This window comes from Larimichthys crocea, chromosome IX, assembly GCF_000972845.2.
Source record: "Larimichthys crocea isolate SSNF chromosome IX, L_crocea_2.0, whole genome shotgun sequence".
Classification (NCBI taxonomy): domain Eukaryota; kingdom Metazoa; phylum Chordata; class Actinopteri; family Sciaenidae; genus Larimichthys; species Larimichthys crocea.
In genome coordinates this window covers 6,748,207-6,768,935 of record NC_040019.1, presented here as the reverse complement: position 1 = coordinate 6,768,935, position 20,729 = coordinate 6,748,207, and the positions used below count along the sequence as shown (strand labels likewise).

The 20,729-nt window shown below is 41.0% G+C and overlaps 3 protein-coding genes across 3 annotated transcripts; 1 reads left to right on the top strand and 2 right to left on the bottom strand.

Moving 5' to 3' along the window:
* Positions 1-1,242: 1,242 nt before the first annotated feature.
* cimip2b (ciliary microtubule inner protein 2B) lies at positions 1,243-4,531 on the top strand. Its single transcript, XM_010736568.3, has 6 exons — positions 1,243-1,574; positions 1,971-2,164; positions 3,085-3,239; positions 3,725-3,851; positions 4,066-4,272; positions 4,384-4,531. Exons 1-6 carry the CDS (start codon positions 1,510-1,512, stop codon positions 4,500-4,502), a joined length of 867 nt encoding a protein of 288 aa, XP_010734870.2. The 5' UTR covers positions 1,243-1,509; the 3' UTR covers positions 4,503-4,531.
* Positions 4,532-4,615: 84 nt separating this feature from the next.
* On the bottom strand, positions 4,616-17,097 carry LOC109141475 (iporin). Its single transcript, XM_019271881.2, has 10 exons — positions 16,884-17,097; positions 11,034-12,384; positions 10,297-10,573; positions 9,174-10,169; positions 8,242-8,318; positions 7,924-8,098; positions 7,659-7,764; positions 7,518-7,564; positions 6,451-7,099; positions 4,616-6,353 (listed from the first exon to the last, which is right to left on the bottom strand). Exons 2-10 carry the CDS (start codon positions 12,333-12,335, stop codon positions 6,242-6,244), a joined length of 3,741 nt encoding a protein of 1,246 aa, XP_019127426.2. The 5' UTR covers positions 12,336-12,384; positions 16,884-17,097; the 3' UTR covers positions 4,616-6,241.
* A 1,256-nt stretch (positions 17,098-18,353) lies between these two features.
* LOC104923476 (liver-expressed antimicrobial peptide 2) lies at positions 18,354-19,940 on the bottom strand. Its single transcript, XM_010736581.3, has 3 exons — positions 19,835-19,940; positions 19,580-19,719; positions 18,354-19,248 (listed from the first exon to the last, which is right to left on the bottom strand). The coding sequence occupies exons 1-3, from the start codon at positions 19,898-19,900 to the stop codon at positions 19,215-19,217; spliced, it is 240 nt and encodes a 79-aa protein (XP_010734883.2). The 5' UTR covers positions 19,901-19,940; the 3' UTR covers positions 18,354-19,214.
* Positions 19,941-20,729: the final 789 nt, after the last annotated feature.

The following is a 20,729-nucleotide window of genomic DNA, read 5'->3' as shown; positions in this document are numbered from 1 at the left end:
GTTTTAAGTTTTAGATACTTCAAACAAGTCATCTCTCAGCTTCATGTGTTGGGCTTTGTGTTTGGACCCAGTGCAGTTTTAAGGAGTTTATTACGAGAGTTAACACAAAAGCACATGGGGGAAAACTTGAATCGCACAGTGTAGAGTAGCACTGTTAAATCACTGGAAGCTCTAAACAGAAGCTTTAATCACAGCAGTTTACTGGTGCGGGATAATCTGGAACAGGAGTGTTGGCTTTTCCAGACAGGTGTGCCTCATTACTGAGACCTGTACAGTCAACCACAACCTCTGGCCCATTGTCGAGGGAAAAAAAAACAGAAAAGGAGGGAAAATTACAGAGAACGAAACCAAACAGGAAAACGATAATAACCATGACGTAATAAGGTAGTTACCTGGAATGCTTTGCAATGCTTTATTTTAGGATTTCATTGATTATCTTTAAAGCCCAGAGGGGCCTTGGTTTAAGTGTTTTAATTCTTATTCCCTATGTCCCTTCTTACTCCCTGAGATCCTCTGATGTATCATTCCTGGTTGTTCCTCGGTGCAGATATATACACAAAGATCACACCGCACATTTATAAAAGGGCATTACGTTGATCTATTTATGTTTTTTTATGTCACATTTTATTCAACTTTCTTCATTGATTAAGAGTTTTTAATTTATTCTTATTGTTGTTAATGTAGTTTGTTTTATTACATTTGTTCTCAAACTGTGATATTGGTGGTACTCGAGCTCTCTTGAGTGGTGCGTGGAGGATTCCTTGAAATATACATTTTTAATTAAATAAATAAATAATTTATGAACATGTATAACATCAATACTACAAGACTTGAATGAAAATACACGGATAAACAACGAGGTCCTGTAATATGTTTCAATATCAGCCTGCTCCATAGTCATGTTACGTTAATGCAGGAAGTGTGAGGTGTAAGAAGACACTGTTTTATTATGCTCTGCTTTATATTTAAAGGTGCTATATAAATTAAATTTATTATTATGATATTATGATGTTTCTGCACTCAGGTTTTTCCTTTGATTTGTTACCTCTCTGATTTGTCATATTTTCAGGTGCATTTTTTGTAATGAATAAACGTTTGTTGATGCAGAATAAAATAAAAAAATATATATATATTCTATGTGTTTTTATTGTCCTGTTATTGCAGAAACATTTCATAACATGTCTGCCGTTGCATCGCTCCTGTTCATACTCGGTCGCTAGGGGTCGTTGTTGTGCATTTTTCAAAAGTCTCTTTAAAAGTCACTTTAAATAACAGCAACACAACAGAGTGTTTGCTCTGTAATTCTCGCGTCTGTTTTCACTGTTTAGGCTTTTTATTTAAGAACAAATCAACAGAGTCCTTACGGCAAAGCTACTGTTGTATCTGACAGTGCAGGCAGAAGAATATGAGTGAATGAAACAGGCTGGAAGTTAGTTGTTGCGTGTGTTTAATTCTCTGTGGCAACCAGCAAACACCGCGGTGATCAGGAGACCTGCTGCAGCCTCAAAGATGGACAAATACGCCCCTAAATTCAGCAAAGTTCTGGTGACACCTGATCCACATTATATACCTGGGTAAGTAAATGCCTCCTGACGTGAATTGTAATATTTAAGATGAATTAATAGGCTGTCTATTAATTCATATAACTGCACAGGGCTCCCTTAACTGCTGTGAAATTCATAGGAGACACGAACAAGTCAAATATAATGTGACAGCCCTGCAAAAATGCTTAAATTATAATAGTGTTTTATGTATTTATTTATTTGGTTAAAGTTTGTCAGAGTAGTTTTGAATCCAGGCTTTATGTGTTGCTGGTATTTTGTCTCTTCAAGCTGAGGTGTAAAAACTGGCATGATCCCATGCTGACTGTGATTTTCTGAGAAACTGTCTTAAATCTGTAGATTTAACTCAGATCTATCTCAAGCTGCTACAGGAGTTTGTGTTTACCGTCGACTACCTGTTGTTTTCAGGTATGCAGGTTATTGTCCACAGCTGAAGTTCCACATTGGGAAGACTTATGCCCAGCAAACAGCCGAGCTGCTGACCAATCCTGAAGTGAGACACTCCAAACATCTGCTCCTCTACAGGGGTCGTGTCCCATCCAAGTCTGCCGTGACACTGATCCCTGACAGTGAATTGAAGAAGACGATACCAGGATACACAGGTAGGTTTCACACGCTAGCACAGGTAAGGGACAACAAAGTAACTCAACACCTCATGGAAAATCATTTTCTACTGGAGACACCAGTTCAAACTTTTCAATTTACATTAAATTACTAAATGCTGATCAGCAACATGTATCAGCTATAACTGAAATTTAGATACATTAAATATTATATGTGAGTTTTCAGGGTACAACAACAACATGAGACAATGGGAACGTGAGAATAAGCTGTTATGGGGGATAGTGTTGAAAACCAAGATGTCACAGCCATATTCAGAGCAGTGTTTGTAGTAGTGATTTCCAAGTAAAAGTCTGTTTTTGTCAAGTATTTTAAGATGTACAACTTAAAACAACATCTGTTTCTAAAAAAAACAACATCTTGGTTACTCTCATAGATGTCACCGAACCATTTTCATTGGAAATACTTTCTCTCAAAGAAGCGTGTGGAGTACTGAGTGTTTCTGGTATTTGTAATGTATAATTTTGATACTATTCACCTCCATTGTACCAGGGTGGAGGCAGAAATTAAACCAGTATCTTAAAACCTGAGTGAATAAGACCAAACCTATCTTCATGGCTTGACACAAGTATAGATTCAGCTGATGTTTCACACTGAAACAGTCATTTTATATTTGTTGTTGATTTTAGAACATCCGTGTGTTCAGTTAAAGTATTTTTTTGTTATTACAAGGTTAAAATATTACTTACCTGCATACTGTAAAGAATGAAAATCATTAAACTTACTCTTAAAGAAAAAGTCCTATTCCAGTAAGAGGATGAGAGAAGTTCCTTGTGGGTACAGGGTGAAGACAAAATGCGTTCTTGTGTTGTGACAGTGAAGATGAACGTGTTTTTGGCAGTCCATTTTGTGGGTGTAACAATAAACCAACTCTTTAATGTTGCTCGTTGCTGTTTTTTAGGCCTCATTCCAAAACGTCAGGACTACTTTGGCTGCAGCTACGCTGAAACATGTCGTAAAGCTTTGTCTGAGTCTTACCACAAAGAACGCTTGAGGATCCAGCAGCAATCAGCCGAGCTGACAATTATTGCCAACGACACTAACCGACAATTTGAAGTAAATGTTCAGGCTCTATCACTCTCACTCTATTGTCCACGCACACACACACACATGTTGACATGGCACCTCTGAATAGGTTCATTCTTGTTTAATTATCCATGGTGGAACTGCAGTGTCGTGTCAGTTCACTGTAATGTAATCCACCCTTAAAACAACAGATAGGTGAAACTGATCGGCTTTCCAGAATGACTGACAGACTAACAGATTCTTCAATTATGTCTCTAAGATTCAAATTATTTAACTTTCTTAGATAATTAAAAGGAATTATCAGCAGTATAATCATTTTTTCTGTGGCACAAATTTCCATTTTTACTGATTTTTCTTTTTTACTGGAATACGTTTAAATTAAACCTGTGTTTATTGGTATTACATATACAGTATATTGTCATGTACTTTCTGTTACAGCTCACAAACGTTTTTGATCATAGATCTCGTATAATCTCTGAGTCATTCATGTTTTAATAGTCTGTTATCTTTTACAGAGGACAAAACTCCCCTTGACACCAATCTCCAACCAACCGTTCTCCTACAAGCCCTTGAAGTCCTTCACCCCTCTTGGAAGACCATATTACATGGATGATGATGACCCACAGAAGTACTTTATCTCAGGTACCACAAAGATAATTTCTACAGTTGTTTCTAGTACAATGCATTTGGCCTTAAGGACTTAGGGAGTTTGACTTTTTTGGACGAAAACAGCTGCTTGCTGTGACTGAAAATCCAACCGTGCAGACTGTAAAACGAAAACAATACTTTTTATTTCTTTCATGCCAAAGAATTTCTAAAATTTTCCAGCAGCTCACTGAGTGATGTCACTTTACAGGTTTTGCAGGTCACGTGCCAAAAACTCGCTTCCTAATTGGCAAAGGTTACCCCATCATGACCAACCAGGCGCTGATCCAGTTCGGGGAGCAGCAGCGAAGTGACCCCACATCCCTGCCAGGGCGGAAGGACAGTACAGTACCCCCCATGCCCAGAATCTACCCGACAAAAATGGGTGTGGTTCCGGCATTCACAGGACACATCCCAGGTCGTTGTCAGTGCTAGCAACACATTTCATACTACGCAGCCTTGTGAAAGTAATCACTCTGCCAGTGTTCCAATTAAGTTCAAGCATGTCTAACTCTACCCAATCTCACAGGATATAAGTTCATGTATGGACAGACCTTCGGTAAGCTTACCCGGAGTGCTTTGGACAAGTGGCAACAACAGGACCCGTCCAGCAAAGTCATAAAACCCTCAAACTCTTCAATAAAATGATCATTACTGGCGAGATGACATAAGTGAAATCTAAGAGCTTAGGGAGTCCTTACTTTTCCAATTTGTGCTAAAAAATCATGTTCACGGTTAGAAGAAGAAGAAGAAGAAGGGTAAACATGTTAAGTCTTTATTTGACAGACTTTGATTGTCACTGGGCATTAAGAGGAAGCATTCAGAAGTTGAGAAAATGACGCTGGGTGGAATAATTTTAGACTTCACATTATTGCAGTACATTAAAAAAAAAAAGAGTCTATTTTACGAATTTTCTGTTCTTTCCTCTGTCTTATCTAACCTCCAGTCTATCAAAACATACCTGACACACACACTGAAATACCTGAAACAGCCACAAGGTGGCTTATAGTTGTGCAGCTGAACAAACTTCACTGGAAGACATACCAAGCTATTCCACATACTTTGAATATCAGCGGCAGAAAAATGTCTGAAACCTGCCTCTACAGCTAGAAAAACATTAACAGGAAGTTAAGAGATCTAGTAAGATTTAAAGCACTGTACTGTATGTTTGTTAACTCATGCACCTACAGTAAATCCATGCTGGGAATTCACTCAAGAAAGCAAGTTAGGCTACTGAACATAAAACATCATCGACAATCCACGGGGCTGCTGTGTAGCATATTTGGCACTAGTACCAGTGTATTGCTCTCTTTTTTCTGGTAAAGGTAACTATGGAGAGACTAAGAATGAGGGTGACTTATGAGAACTGGATAGTTTTGCACCACAAGAATATCCAACAGTCTACAGCAGGTCAGTATTCACATGTTGTGATTGATACTCACGTACACATACATAAAAATATAAAAGGAGACAGGAAACAGAGCTGGCAGCACCTACTTACAATTATCCCAGAGTACAATTGCAAATAGAAGACTTGGCCCTAATTCATCAAGCTACTTCCTGGACAAGAGCTCTATTGTTGAAATGATCCAGCCTCCTATGACCATACTCATAGGGATTCATCTCATAACTACTATAAGCACAAATTTACAAAAGTACACTGATAAAACAAGAACAAAAGGGACTTTTTTAAGACAAGGTCAGCCAGTCACACCAAGAACTGGTTGCACCAACTGTTCGTATTTTCAAAGTAGGCTGAGTTATAACGTAGGCTAAGTGTTTACTAAATGGAGATTATGCGTCACTAAATTAAAACGGGGTTGCACCAAACGAGTCACTTATGTAGAGATTAATTGTCACTGCATATTTACCTCAAATTCCAAAAAGTTATTCTAACGGCAAACTAAATGACTAGCTAATTAGCATCTGTTAGATGCACGCATGAAAATATAATAATACCTACATGATTTTCAGTTAGCTTTAATATATAGGTTGAACCCTAAAATGGTTAATTTTGGCATTATGTGACAGCTTGCGATGTTACAGCGACTTCCTGTTTACATATTGCTTTTGACAGGACAGATTTTTCCACACACATTACTTTACGTTAGTTTTTACTGGAAAATTCATTGAGTAGTAATGATGCAAACTGATTTATTTTGCTGCTGATAGACGACGAATAGATAGAAAAGACAAGTAAACTTATTAATGGACAAAGAGCTGGTGCAGCTTGATGAATCTGGGCCGTTGCCAAAACTGTTAATCCTGTACTTTGTGTGCTTTCTGATCAGTTCAACAGTGCTATCGAACACTGTGTATGCATTATCATGCAGTTAAGACTTATAACTAAAGTCCACTCTGTCCTCCACGCACAGAGAGTTTAGTTTTCAGGAGTCCTTGTCAGTATGAGCTCCTCCTAGCTTCATTGATCTGATGGATTGAGCCAACAGTCCAAGTTGCGATCTGTCCAAATGCAGCCACTGTGATGGTCGCCTGGATCTAGGACAGAAATGATTTATTGGTTATGAGTACGCACAAATTACTGTGAAAATAAAACAATAAAATCTGCACTTCATTGTTCACTGCTGGTTCCTACCTCCTGGTTTGTGCTCCAATGTGACTCTGAGTAGACATCTCAGACCTGGTGGATGCATCAGCTGCTCCAAACAGTTTAGCCCAGCGAAGCCAACCCTGACATGGACTCTCAGCCTGGACACAAGTTGATGCATTTGGGGTCTCTCCCCTCCTTTCTTCATGCCTGCTGTCCATACTTATTTGGGACCAAGTATCTGCATTTTTCTGGCTACAGTCCTCCCCTTCGACCACACCATCTATTAGGTCAGCTTCTTTCGGCCACCACTCTGGAATAGGACCTAGTGGACTCCTGCAGGCCTGCATCCCTTTGCAATCCTGCTTGGCATAGCTCTGAGAACTTAGAGACTCTTTGTGATGCAGAATAGTCTGGTGTGAAATCTTAGTTTGCTGACTGTCTACTTTTTTGTCAGCTTGCAGTACTGGCCAGCTGGTCACTAGGTGAGCTGAGCATGGTGGAGGTGGAGATACATCCTCCTCCTCGGAACACAGCTGTTTGTTAAGTAACAGTCGGGGCTCCAGGAGCAAGTTAAGGTCAAAGGGCAACACAGAGAGCGGCTGCAGCAGAAGTAGCAGCTCCTGAAACAAGGGCTGACACTGATCCAGTGACATGGACAGGAATCCCCATGAATGGTAGTATGTTGTCACCACATCTGTGGAGACAGTAATGGGTGTGAACACACAAAGATACAAACACATGCAATAATCTACTGGTAAAGTTTAAGCAAGTATTTAAGTGTTTAACAGCTGAATGCATTTAGAGCAAAGTCACAATTTTCAGACCTTTCAACCAAATCTCAGTTTTCCTTGTTCCCTTGTTTACGTGCTAACATTTGCCAATTAGGACCAGGTACAAGGTATTGGACAAATTAAATGCTTGACCTGATAAAAGGTGCAAAACATTGGTACCAAAAGTCACAACAGTCCACTCAATAGTGGTTGATATTTGATATCTGAGACCAATTAACCAATGGTCTGTCCCAACTGACATTGCCATTTGACATTGTGCCTTGCTGATACAGTGTAGTGTGGCCAAAGATAAAAAAAAAGCACAGTACACGGAGCGCTCACCTCTTTGACTCTGAAGGTGACTGAGCCAGAACTCCAAAGATCTCAAGCTGAAAGAGAGAGAAAATTACCAACAAAATGTAATCAGAAACTTTATGAGCATTCTTTAGCATCACTATGGTCAAATGTAGTTTCTGTGCTTACTTAAGTAGGCCCATGATGAAGGCTCTCAGTCTCATGCAGTGGCTGGTGAGCTGGGGACATAGTCTGATTTTGGAGACTAGGCTTTGAAGCACCTTGGTGGATGGACCTGTAGCAGAGTTGGAGAGAGACCAAAAGGAGTTCATTACAACACAAACCACAAACAATGCTGCTCCACCAGTGCATCAAGCCAAAGCCATCTAGCACCACTCGGCAAACTGATGCAGAAGTACATCTCATTTGAATCATGATCTCTAGTCACATTTACCAATCCTTGTAGAGATTTCCACCACGCTCCAGGAGTGGTTGCGGCGCTGCCCAACGATGAGATCCAGTTTGTGATCCCGAAGGCCATCCTCTAGAATTTTCTGGATCGTTGGACACAAATGTTCCAGGACAAGACCGGCAATTGTGGGACTGCGAGAGCTGTTACCCAGACGCATCTGTGGCAGAAGGAGAGGAATATGACACAGTATATTTCCTGCTGACACAAGTTATTTGACTCCAGAATGTAAGTAAGACTGGCGGATTGGCACTTTTCCATTGTGACACATCTTTGAAGCTGCTTAGCTCTGCCAGTTTGTACCTTTTCTTCAGGGTCTCTGCTGCTGCCAAAATGAGCCATGATCAAATCAACCGCCCGGCTCACCGACCTCAGCAAACCTGGAGACATTGGAATGAGATGTTAGAGAACTGAAGTTGCAGTTATGCGCTGTTTGGACAGATACAAAACAGATATATGTTATATCTACAGCACATGTTACATGGGAAATCTGGATCATGTGTTATTTCTGTGTATTTTCTATTTTCACTGCACTAACTGGGTCAACGCGTAAAAAAATATGAGTGCTTTCAGGGTTTATTATCATATTGCAGGAATGCAAATGTGAATGAGAACTGAAGATGAAAGCAGCAGTCCTCATTGACTTGCTTCCCCCAGCTTTTCCTTCTTTCGTCTCACACCGGCTAGCCTCTGTGAATGTCACGGTAAAATTCTTTATGCATGTTGATGCCGCCTGCAGTGCTGCACCACACCGGCTGTTCATCACTGCTGCAAAACGTCTCGGTGGCAAAAAGGCTCACATTTATATAATTAAATTTGCACCGAGTGGCCCATATGGTAGCACTAAAAGAGAAATGATTAGGTGTGTTATAAATCATTACCACTATTTCTACTGCATCATCCTTCTCCCCTCTCGTCCTCTCTTGGAGCTTGCAGTCGCACCCACATAGGCTACAGAACAGAAGGCTCGGCCAATCCCGTGCAGGGAGAGTTAAAAATAGGTCATGTTTGAGAGGAAGCCCCTTCAGGGTATTGAAGGCACTGCTGCACCACTGTGAGCTTTTATTGCTGCTTTCAACAGCTCATCACTGGATACACAATCCAATCAAGGAGGAATCCAGTCATTACTGCTGCTATTTTACTCCATTTAGATTTCAATGTGTGACATTTACTGCGTTTAACATCGTGTTTTATACAAACTGATACAGTGTATAGTAGTCAATCATTGGTCTCACCTCTCCTCTGAAGATGGCTGATAGACATAGACTCATAAGATGTATCGGGTGAGAGGCAGAACTCTGTAGGTGGCCTGTCACTCAAGATCAGAGATTCACTGTGTTGACTCTGACCCGGCCTCCCGTTGAGCCCAGCAGCAGAATCCCAGATTTGCTGTGGGTGTAGCCCAGAAGCAGCTGAGGAGAACAAAGAGGGGAGAGGAGCTACTGACGAGAGGGCGGCTGTAAAGCTACCGTGAAAAAAGCCAGAGTCAGCTGCAGGTGCTGCCCGGTGCCGAGGGAACCTCTTATCTGGTCGTGAGCTTGTGGGAGGAGACAGGGACACCTGCAGGTTCGGGTGATGGGTGTCAGTGGTTAGGGGTAAAGTGGGTGGTGTATGAGAAAGTATTGAATGGTAGGACGTGAGGGACTGATTGGGCCCAGTGTTGGTATGGCTCTGCTCAGGGGTAAGGTTAATTAAGTCCTGGTAGGTGGGGATTTTAACAAGCTTGGACTGATCTGGGGCTGGGGTCAGGTTTAAAAAAGTTTTGCCTGAGTGGGGGCTTGGTTTATCCTGCAACTGGACCAGTGTGGGCTTTGGGCTGGTGTGTGTTGGCTCCGGACTGCTTTTTGATGTACATGGACTGTAGCGTCCTTGGCTTCTGCTGGACTGGCTCCATGTGTGTCTGCGGCCGAAGCACTCTGGACTCGGTGTGCAGGTCGAGCAGGTATCGGAGCTTGAGGGAGCCTCCAGGAAGATGGGGTAGTGGCTGCCCATTGGTGAAGCTTCCAGCTGAAGATTAGAGAAGCACTGACTCCTTTTGCCCTTGAACTTGAACCCTGGTTGGGAGCTACCAGACTTGCTGCTCTTTTGAGTCATGTACTGCTCCAAGAGACAGCCCAAGTGTTGGGTCTGGGGTTTGTCTGTGGGGACCAGGACAAAAGGCTGAATGGGCAGCGAGGTTGGTCTCTGGGCTTTACTGTAGCGCACCACTGCACTTTCCAATGAACATGCTCCTGAGAAGGAGGGAGAGGATAAGCAAAATAGTTAGAACAGATGTTTCTGGTGTATCTTTGAATATGTTGCTGTCTCACTTATAAAACAAAGCAACAAACAGAAATAATCTCTCCTTCACTGCCTTACCCTTCTCTGTAGCTTCAGTATCACAGTGCTCCTGGTCCACAATCACAGATGGCTGTGTGGATGCAATGCTTGTGCCTTGGCATTTACTGCTATGTGGGCTACAATCGCTGGGGCACAGCGAACATGGTGTGTGGGAGAAGCTTTGGATGCTGTCTATATGTTTCTTCCTACAGAGGGCTTTCTCAGTGGAGGTGGTGGCAACTTGATAATCATAGTTCTGAAACTGAGAGCAGTGTGCAGAGGAGAACCTCTTTTCCTTTTGTTGATCCTCTTTCTCCTGATGGCGACACAGAAAAGAGAGAATGGCTTAGGTTTACACAACCAAATCACACTATTCATGGATTTCTTATGAGCCACCGAGTCTTCCATAGAAACTTAGTATGCCATTAATCATGTTTTTTTAAAAATAATTTATCTATCACATCTGTAGAAAATATTTAGTTGCTAGTTATGGTCTGGGTTCACTGTGCTTTACAATCTGCTTCACGGGTTCTCAAACTGTGGTACGAGTACCACTGGTGGTCCATGATATGAGCTAAATGTGACTTAACTGAGTAAGTAGAAGTAAAATTCAAACTGGAAATATTAGGAAGAGAGGTTTACCCTTTTCCACCATATTAGAGGTGCTACATGGTGTAAAAAAAAAAGCTGGACAGTGATGACCTTACTTCAGTGTTTAGCATAGCTATATCATCTACTTCAGGACTAAAGGAAGAGCTGTTTAATTCCAACATTACCTTCTTGACTTCTTTGGGTTGATCAACAAAGTCAGAGGGAGGAAAGGTGCTACTTCTGCTCGGACCCTCAGGGCAGCTGGTGTGGCTGGAACAGGCCGGGCTGGGCGACTGAGAGGACAGGTCACAAGTCACAAGCTTGTAGTACTTCTGGTTGGTCCCCGTGGCTAATGTGGCTTGGCTTTGGAGACAGGCAGTCAGGTCTGACACCTCCAGCGAGGAGAGACCCGGGGGTAACGGCTCCTGAGAGTAAAGATTGCAGTTAGAGTCGAGGCCCTGAGGAGACCAGCAGGAAGCAGATGGCGTCATGTCATCCTCCTGTTTTGGGGGAGTCGCGTCATCGTGTTGGACGTCCTCGGCTGGAGTTTTGGGAACAGGTTGGAGGTTGAGGAACACAGATCCTTCAGATGACTGAGAGGGGTGAACTGCAGGACTGCTGAGGTCCTGAGGCGTGGCAGGGTTGTTGCTTCTGTTATAGATAGTGCAGAAGTTAACCAGGACGCCGTCAGAGCTGTTACAGGAAGAGTCGCTCACATACTCTGCGTGACTGTTGGAGAACAGCTCTGGGGAACATTTGTGTTGGCTGTGGACACAGCAGGACATGTTATCCTTCAGTCTGTCTGAGTCCTGCTCTACATAAGCTATGATGCCAGATCTACTCACATGAAAGCACTGGCATTCAGTCTGCAGTGAGTCCAGCTGGTTAGAGAGCCACTCTTGGTCACTCTCACTACCCAGTATGGTGCCTTCGTTGCCCCATTCACTACCCCCATCCCCGTGGGATACTGTATAATTTCTGGCACCATTACTTAGAGGCCAGTTAGAATTTCCATGCAGCACAAAAGATGAGTCCTCGTGATATCTGTGCAGATTACCTCCATCGCTATCCTCATCTTCCTCCTCCTCATCTAGTTCTGTGGTGGGAAGGAATGAGTTATGGGACCGCAGGCTGCCTCTGGCTCCAGAGCTTTCCTTCTTCAGATGGGAGCTGGTCTCCTCCGGTGACGAGGTGGAGTCGTACCTCCCGCTGCTGTCACTGCCCCCCTCCTCCTCCGCCCGATCCTCATTGAGACTACAGTAACTGCTCGAAAAATGTTTTCGGCCGCCGGTGAAGACGTGCTCTCGGTTCAGCGTGTCTTGCTCTGGGAGGGACACAGCTCGGGTCAGACCCACTGAGCACAGGCGGCCGGGCCTCTTGGCCGAACTGCACAAAGCCTGGACAGGAAGTTGCCAAGTGGGAAGCTGAACCACAGGGAAGTGGCACGCTATCAGGGTGTCCCCTGAGAGACTGGATGCTCCAATCATGCTGCTGAATGAGGCATGAAAACTGTCTCCATGTTCCAAAACTCAAAGCCTGAAAGAAGAGAATAGAACATAATCACTTCACAGTGCAATTCATCTGCTTTGAATGTGGCATCAGTGGTGTAGAAACAATCGCAACTGTGCAAAAGAATGCATACAAACTAGATTATATGCATGGATACTTCAATTAGTACCACTGGTACTGCATATCTGAACTAAGTTTGTCTATCAAGGGTGATGAAACATGCATTGAATTTAAGAATATTAATTCGGGGATGTAAACCGGTACACCTGTTTGGGGAGAAAGTACTGGAACACATGAGTAAATGGCTAGGCATTGAGGTAACTGTGTCTTCAAGACTGTGTCAGTTAGAGGACCAATCAGAATCAAATATATCTAAATATGTATGTGCGGTTTTAAAGGTCAGGGTGGTCACAGCTGCTCGAACGATCCTCAGATTAGTGTACAGTCGCTCCAGATGTTTAAAAAATGGATGGAATTTATATCAGAGATCGCATCATGTGAAAACATGTTGGCTAGAATTAACAATGAAGAGGAAAAATTTAAGAGGGGATGGCGCCATATTTTGTGTATATACTGTCGGACCTCTGGGACTCATCAAATCTTTATTTTTGGTTGTTTCAGGTGTTCATTTATCACAGGCCTTTGTATACATTGCTGGATGTCGGATATACTGCCTGTCAATGACTATGTTTGTTTTCTAGTTTAATTTCGTTCATGTATGTTTGAGTGAATAAAAACGACAAAAAAAGAAGATACATATCAGAATTTTAAAAATCTCTTCAACACAATCTGTTCATGTAGTAATAGAGTTGAACAGAGAAATATGAGACTCTATCTGCATTCATGTAAGAGAAGTCCTAGGAAAGTTAGACCGGCAGTGGTATCATTACATACCCTCTGTATTTGAGTGTAAATGGTTTAAATTGTGCACAGTTGGACCATGGAGACCATGGCACTGCATGTAAATGTTTCCTGCCCCCAGTGGCCTTTCTAGCAGTATTGCTCTGACAGGCTTAAAGCCTCAGGGAACTAATTACAGATTTTAGTATAAAAGAAAAATCTCCTATAAATAAATTGTGGGGTAAAAACATCCCAACAGTTGTAGAAAAAACATAAAAACATGCAGCAAAACTGCAGGCTACTGCTGTCAGAGTCTGCTCCCTCACTTCACACTGCTGGTCCTCCAGTCAAAGTCCTTCTCTTGTAGTCTGCTTCTGGCCTTCAGCACAGCCAACCCTCCATAATTCAGTCAACCATTAATAAACTCCTCCTCTTTCCGCCTGGGCCAACCACAGTCTCTCGCAGTTACTCAGCTGCTCTGTAACTAGGGCAGCTGCACTGCAGAGATGCTCCGCTTTGCACAGCTAAGTGTAAATACATTTTCACATCAGTTTAATTAATTAAAACGTGCCCTGCTGTATTCATACGCGTTTCTCCAGATTTTACAGAGCTCAAGTTTGCTGCAAAAATCATGCAGCATAATAATGATCATCATCCTTTCATGAAATACAACTCTGAGGACTATTGCTAAGTAATTACAAAGCATCACTGCACATAAAATATTTAACCACTGGAGAGTGCTGATGACATTTGAACAGAGAGAAGAGGAAATCAAAGTGAATAAAGATGAATAAGTTATCAGTTATAATTTATGTTGCTAAGACACAGCCACACATCATTAACTAACATCTGCCTTTAGCAGTGTTACATAGTCTTGGTGCTGTGTTGTGAATTTGCACTTGACTGGAAATCATGCTCAGACATATCAATATTTTAGATGCAGCATCCCGTTTTGGGTTTTTCTGTCAAACTTCAGGCTGCCATCAGTTCACAGGCGTACATAGACTTCGGTGCTGTACTGTCTGGACAAAATGTGTAAACAATCTGAACATCTGCCGCAGAGGTAATCCTCTTTATCGTCACATTGCTACAAAACAACAACATCCTTACCATGGCAACAAACACATCACATTGGATCATAAATAGCATCCCAAACAAACTGGGTCAATCTATGTTTATGGAATGTTAACATGGAAACAGAATTGTATATTACGGCCATTATTTTCCGGATACGACGCCCAAATACAACTTTCTCAACAGCTAAATGTGCCACTATACACTGACTTTGTTCTTCTGGCCCGTTAAAGCTGCTAGAATAAAGACTTCTAGACTCCTAAACAAGCTGCTTAAGGACAGGACATTATCTATTAGGCTCTGATTGTTGGGCTGCTGAGGTTTTCAAACGGGAAGAGTCAGCGTCTTTTCATCTCCATTTACCCGGTGATGGTGATTATCGGTTTGAAAGTTATGGATGGAGATGTTCTGAGCTAAGTAATTTCGGTCTAGTGCAGCACGTCGGATCAATATGAAAAGTGTCTATAAGACTCTTCAGCACTAATTCAACAAAAAAACAAACATAAAACATAAAAAAAGAGACTTATGTTTCGGTTCTGCAGCCCCAGAGCCAGGTTTTTATTTTGGTACACTCCAATATTACATATATTTTATACAGTCAGTGTATTTCTACTCTAATATTTCCAGATATGAGCTCATTACATTAGATAATTTTATATTTAAAACTGAAAGGCCATTTAAAATACGGTTTGTTTGCTCAGGAGGTAGAGCAAGAAGGCTATTTTATAGGGCTGGTGTTTTGTCCTTGAGCAAGATACTGAAGAGCTAAACTGTTCCCAGATCAGATTTTTACCTTCAGCTAAAAAGACTTTATCTCCAGGTAAGTAAATCTGTAATCATACGCAGCTTAACATCCCTTCCTCTGGAGGGAGACCTGCTTTACTTTAATTGAATTTTAATATCTTAATATAATTATAAAGATTAACATCTATATAATACTCGATGGATTTATCCTGTCTCTGCTTATTTTCAACAGTTCAATAGTTCAACACCACAGGAAAGTAGGCCAGTGTGACTGACTAGCTGTCTGCAGAGGACTAACAGTTTCACTGCAAAGCGGATACGACTGAGATGGTTTTGATGAACTGAACTATTTCACTGTCAGGACGAGTCAGCCATCTCACATGAGGGATGGGACTGTGGTGGTTCTGTGAAAGCAAAAAAAAAGAAAGAAAAAAGTCTGATGTCCCCTTTTTGCCGTCACACTTGGAAACAGACTCGGATAATGATGATGCTTGTTACCAGTGATGTCGCTCTGTAATGAGACAACATCATTACAGCTCACGTATACGTCTCTAATCATGTGAGGAAAAGTTTCAGTAAGAACCCCGATAATGGTCGAACTAGATCAGATGACCTCAAAAGTAAAAGACATATTTGAACAGAGAGAAGAAGAAGGTCAGCGCACTATATGGACAGATACATGTGTGTATATGTAATGGTGTCCTTCAGTATTCCAGCTAACTGTAACATGATAAGTAAATTGTCATTTAAAACAAAAAGAAGCACACCCGGTCCTCAAACACCACAACTGGGTGGAGTTTGCATGTTCTTTCCAGGTACTCCGGCTTCCTCCCACAGTCCAAAGACATGCAGGTGAATTGGAGACTCTAAACTGGTGTGCATGTGAGCGTGATGGTTGTTTTTCTATGTGTTAGCTCTGTTAAGACCTTGGCGACTTGTCGAGGGTGCACCCTGCCTCTGGTCTAATGTCACTTGGGATAGACTCCAGCTCCCCCACGAGCCTGATGAGGATAAGCGGTTATAGAAAATGGATGGATGTTGGGTATTTTGACCTGTCACGTGTTGTATCATTACAGACTATGTCAGTAAAAAAGGTTCAAAGAGAGCTGTGGTGTGGTGATTTCATGGTATGTCCTAAATTTGCTACATATATATGTGTGTGTTTTTATAATAGAAATGAAACATAAGTCACTGAACTACATGTTATAAAAAAATATAGTGAATAAATAGTGTAGCGCTGGTTATTCTTAGCGTTAACCATAAACTTGTTTGTTAAATTAGTTACAGGCTGTGGGTCAAGCAGCTTCACTTGACTACTTTAATGTCCAACTGTACAAATGAACACTGACTAACAATGTGATACATCATATCACTCCACCCAATATTAACAATCACTTATTAAAGGCAAGGTGAACATAAAATATAGGTTATTTTATAACTGGAAAAAACAGAATACTAACTGAATTATATTAATTCTCTGGCGCAAAAAATCATGTCATCTTTACAATAAACACTCACAGAAATAAATCTCATCTTACATTATTCCCTCTCCAGATGAAATGTCTTAATTTCAATGGTAATGATAAAATAATCTCATTTTACAGTAGCATCTCTCTCTCTTCCACACACAGACAGACTTAAATCTCAAAGAGAGCATTAGCATCAGAAAAGACAAACGCTGGTTCATCTCTTGCATCATCATCCTCATCACCAGCATCATCAGTGACTCTCCTACTTGCAAACAGTCAAAGGTGATGTCCACCCTCTTCCTCCAGGTGACCCTCATTTAAATACGCTGTAAGATCTAAAAAAAAAAAATCATGCAAGCAAACAAAAATAAATAAATAAATAAAAATCATGCCACTCACCTTTGATGTCAAAGGTGCATCAGGAAACTCATATTTTCAGCCCTGTTACCTGATCCGTGCCATTCAAAACCCCCACGCGAATATTCAGAACTGTATTACAGGGTAACATGAAACCGGTCCGACATTGAGGGGTCCGGACAAACACAAGCGGTCCTCACGCCGCCGGTAACAGCACCGCTCAGCACTGGTGGAGTTATGGCGTCACGGCTGCTTTAACCAATGAGGAGGGAGAAGAGGCTGCCGCTAAACGTATCCAAGACACCTGGTAGGAGAAGAGTTTATTAATACAGCTTGTATTTATTATTTAATTTTTTAAATTTTATTTATTTTGAAAGAATGATAAAAATAAACATCATGTGGAGCCATGCGTAAAATTATGATGAGTCACAAATATGGCAATTAAGGCGTGATAGATAGATAGATAGATAGATAGATAGATAGATAGATAGATAGATAGATAGATTGATTGATTGATTGATTGATTTTCATTCGAACCATATAAACTGAAACTATTCTCCAATAATTATGATAACATAAATACAAATGTGTCATTGTTGCTGCTGTAGATCAGTAGATGTGTAGAATTAATCACTGAGCTTGTTTCATTGCCTAAACAATGAAGACATGATGCATACAGTCACACAACAAATATTTTATATAATGATATTGTTTACAGTTTGTTGGTCAGATCACACCCTCCATGTGCTGCTGTCACATTCATCTCACTAACCTTGGCTCATCTCGCCCTCCAGTGGCGAAAAACGAGCAGTGTTCAGCTCTCCATGCATCCATTTTCAAGGACGGTTGCACAATATGTATCATGTATTTTCCTCCTCTTATATACTGTCCATAATCCACATGGTGGTAATGTTGTTCTCTGGGGATCAACAAAGATCTTCAATAATAATAATAAATAAAGAGACAGGCTTTGTGTTGCCCTTCTTTGGAGCAAATGGGTGCAACCTCTTCTATACTGTCCCACTGTATATAGTCCTTAAGGTGGACACCTCATGTGTCTGTGGATCATTCAGGAACAGATCAAGCTATCCACTCTGTTTGAGGTCCTCAAGGCCTGCTGGACCCTTCATCTGAGGCAATGAGGTCTGAGAGTTCAGAGTTCAGGGATATAAGTATCATTGCATATGAGCATATCTCTACCACGTTAGCCTGTTTAAGTGTTGGACTGCGTCACAGACATCAGTACTGAAGTGAAGATATCAGAGGTCAACCATGTTTTTTTTAACCGTGTTTGATCAGCTCCCCTCATAGAGTTCATAAACCGCACTACAAAGAATTTGACATTAAATTGATGAAAAAATCCTCACAATTCCCAACCCAGCTATAAATTTCAGGACCTTTTACACAATAACTATGTCCAGTTTTGTGTCACTTTTTCACATGGATGGGTAATATTTATGTATATTTATTTTAATTTCAATATTTTTTATGCTTTGTTGTCATCATTTGTGCTCATCACAAGATCTTTTGTTGGAAAAACAGCAATTATAGACCTTTTACACAGCAGCCATCCTGACATGAAATAGTAGGGGCCACACAGGTGTTACCAACACTAACTAACGAAGGTTCCGACGCTTAATTAGTACCATTGGTAACGCCTGTGTCTGCACTGTTTCATGTTAAAATAGCTGCTGTGAAAAAGGTCTGTTAAAAATAATGTAAAAGCAGTGAGACAAAGTTTGTCTCTTTGCTCAGTCAATAATCACAGTATCACACGTCCTCGGATGAATAAATACAAAAATATTTAATTCTCAACCAACATAAGTTTTGTTTTCCCCATTGCGCTGAGAGAATAGGAGGAACTGTGAGGAATGTTTTAATTTCTTCTGAACTTGTTGACAAACAAAATTGGGGCAATACAACCTTGAGAAATATGAAACAAATTTGAATATTTACATTGTAAACAACAACATGTACAAAAATAAATATATAATAATAAAAAAAAACATGAACCAATAAACTCAGAGCACCTTGCAAACTTTGCATGAAGATTTATATTTTCTTCTGAGAAACATGTTTAGATGTATACAGCCTGTCTGATGTCCTGCAAGTGTTTTATACAAATTAAATCCTTAAAAATCAAAATTGCCCTAGATGGAGACATTTGTTCATGTGAACGCAGCATTTACAGCTTTGTTTTGCTGCAGTGCAGCGCCAGATCAGATTACTTTAGCTGAATGGAGTTTGGCCTTCAGTTCAAGTCAGCAGTAATTTCATAGTGTTCATTTTGAGACAGGTTGGTCTTGGTCCATAAAGCAGACATTTGTTTTGCAGACAGGCACTCTGAGGAAGGTATGTTTGTGTATCTCTTCTTCAGTTGGAGATCCAGAAAGAACAGATATTTTTCCTGGAAAGATAAAGGAGCAAATTTATTGCTGTGTTATTACGTTCTGACTTTGTACATGGCATGCAAAATGCACGTGGACAAAACTTCACACACTGCACAAAAACAGCCCAGAGATATTGCACACAGTCAAAAAGGAACATTATGTCTCTTTATTATGATTTGAAGGAACATATCTGGCTTCACATTACCAACAAAACATTTGAGGAACACATATATTAAATTAAACTTATCAGAAATACACTCTTCTGTCTGCTGTCTGTGAATGCAGGTCAGGAATGAAAGAGTTTCCTAAATGTGCCAAATGCCTTGTGACTGAGAAGCTCTGCTGTACCTGCAGTATTTTGTGCCGCACTCTGCGTGATCTCTGCAGCTGGCACCAACAGGCTTCAAGCTGTTCCAACGCCATAGAAGTGACCGTTTTGTCCGCTGCAGCAATCCATTCTGGTCTTCAGGCACCGGCAGTGAATTGACCTGTAAAGACAAATGTAAATACTGTGATCACTCTCATGATATACGATGATAAAAACACAACACAAAAGAGATAAACTCTTACATATAAACAGTAAATGTGGGGTTGTTAACTTACCTGAATGACGCAGATCAGAGACAGAAAAACTGACAAAATGATGATTCTTTCCTGAAGACTCTTCATACTGTTTGCAGATCAAGTTCAAGAGAGACACTGTTCTGTGGTGGGACTGGCATGCTGTCCCATGTCACTTGAATTAAAGGCTTTAATTGGTTTGGGGAGGAGTTACACTCTGACATATCTCAGAGATTAATCCTCTCATTTGTTACTTTAATGACTTAGGCTGTGGTCTGACAGAGAAGCTGGCCTCAAGTCAAACCCAATGAAGCAAACAGTGGTACTTATCAGTTTTATAATGATAACTGATGATAAGTTTATCTGCAGGGGAGTCAAAGTGCTCTTTAACCCAGTAATTAAGGACGATTCCACGTCGGAGGTATCCAACTGAATGTCAGGGACTAGTAGAAATGCATTTGTCCATTTACTTCACCCCTGCAGTCTCATTCGGATCAGACCCTATAACCTCCATGCTACCTGCTGACCACTACACCACCTTTACATAAGGTCCTGCTCTTGAAGGGTGAAGGTCCTCACCTAGACTGAATGCTAAGGATGGCTGAGAAAATAAGAGGTGCTAAAATGGCTGCTGATTTACCCTTTGGCCAGACAATAACTCTTGTTTGTTCAACTTTAGATTCACTGGCCAATGATACAACAAAAGGAGTGAAAGAAACTGTGAATATCAGTTTGAATGTGATGCTATAGAAGAGCACACATCCTTTAAGGAATAGACACTAGAGCTGTCCAAAGTAGAAAAAGTTCACATAAAATGTCTAAATTTAGCTAATTAACACGTTACATCTGTGAAAACAACCAATTGTTATTTCATAGTATAAAATATGGATGTCATATCCGTGATGTCACTCAGAAGAGCCGCCAGCTCCTCACTAAT

Bases quoted from the DNA above. Each gene is read 5' to 3' on its own strand.
- LOC104923476 (XM_010736581.3), bottom strand. From the start codon at position 19,900: ATGAAGAGTCTTCAGGAAAGAATCATCATTTTGTCAGTTTTTCTGTCT. The intron at 19,720-19,834 runs GTAAGTTAACAA...TTGTCTTTACAG, and splicing joins CTCTGATCTGCGTCATTCAG to GTCAATTCACTGCCGGTGCC. The intron at 19,249-19,579 runs GTACAGCAGAGC...TTATCTTTCCAG, and splicing joins TGCGGCACAAAATACTGCAG to GAAAAATATCTGTTCTTTCT.
- LOC109141475 (XM_019271881.2), bottom strand. From the start codon at position 12,335: ATGATTGGAGCATCCAGTCTCTCAGGGGACACCCTGATAGCGTGCCAC. The intron at 8,099-8,241 runs GTACAAACTGGC...CTTCTGCCACAG, and splicing joins GCAGAGACCCTGAAGAAAAG to ATGCGTCTGGGTAACAGCTC. The intron at 7,565-7,658 runs GTAAGCACAGAA...TCTCTCTTTCAG, and splicing joins TTCATCATGGGCCTACTTAA to CTTGAGATCTTTGGAGTTCT.
- cimip2b (XM_010736568.3), top strand. From the start codon at position 1,510: ATGGACAAATACGCCCCTAAATTCAGCAAAGTTCTGGTGACACCTGAT. The intron at 1,575-1,970 runs GTAAGTAAATGC...TGTTGTTTTCAG, and splicing joins GATCCACATTATATACCTGG to GTATGCAGGTTATTGTCCAC. The intron at 2,165-3,084 runs GTAGGTTTCACA...GCTGTTTTTTAG, and splicing joins GACGATACCAGGATACACAG to GCCTCATTCCAAAACGTCAG.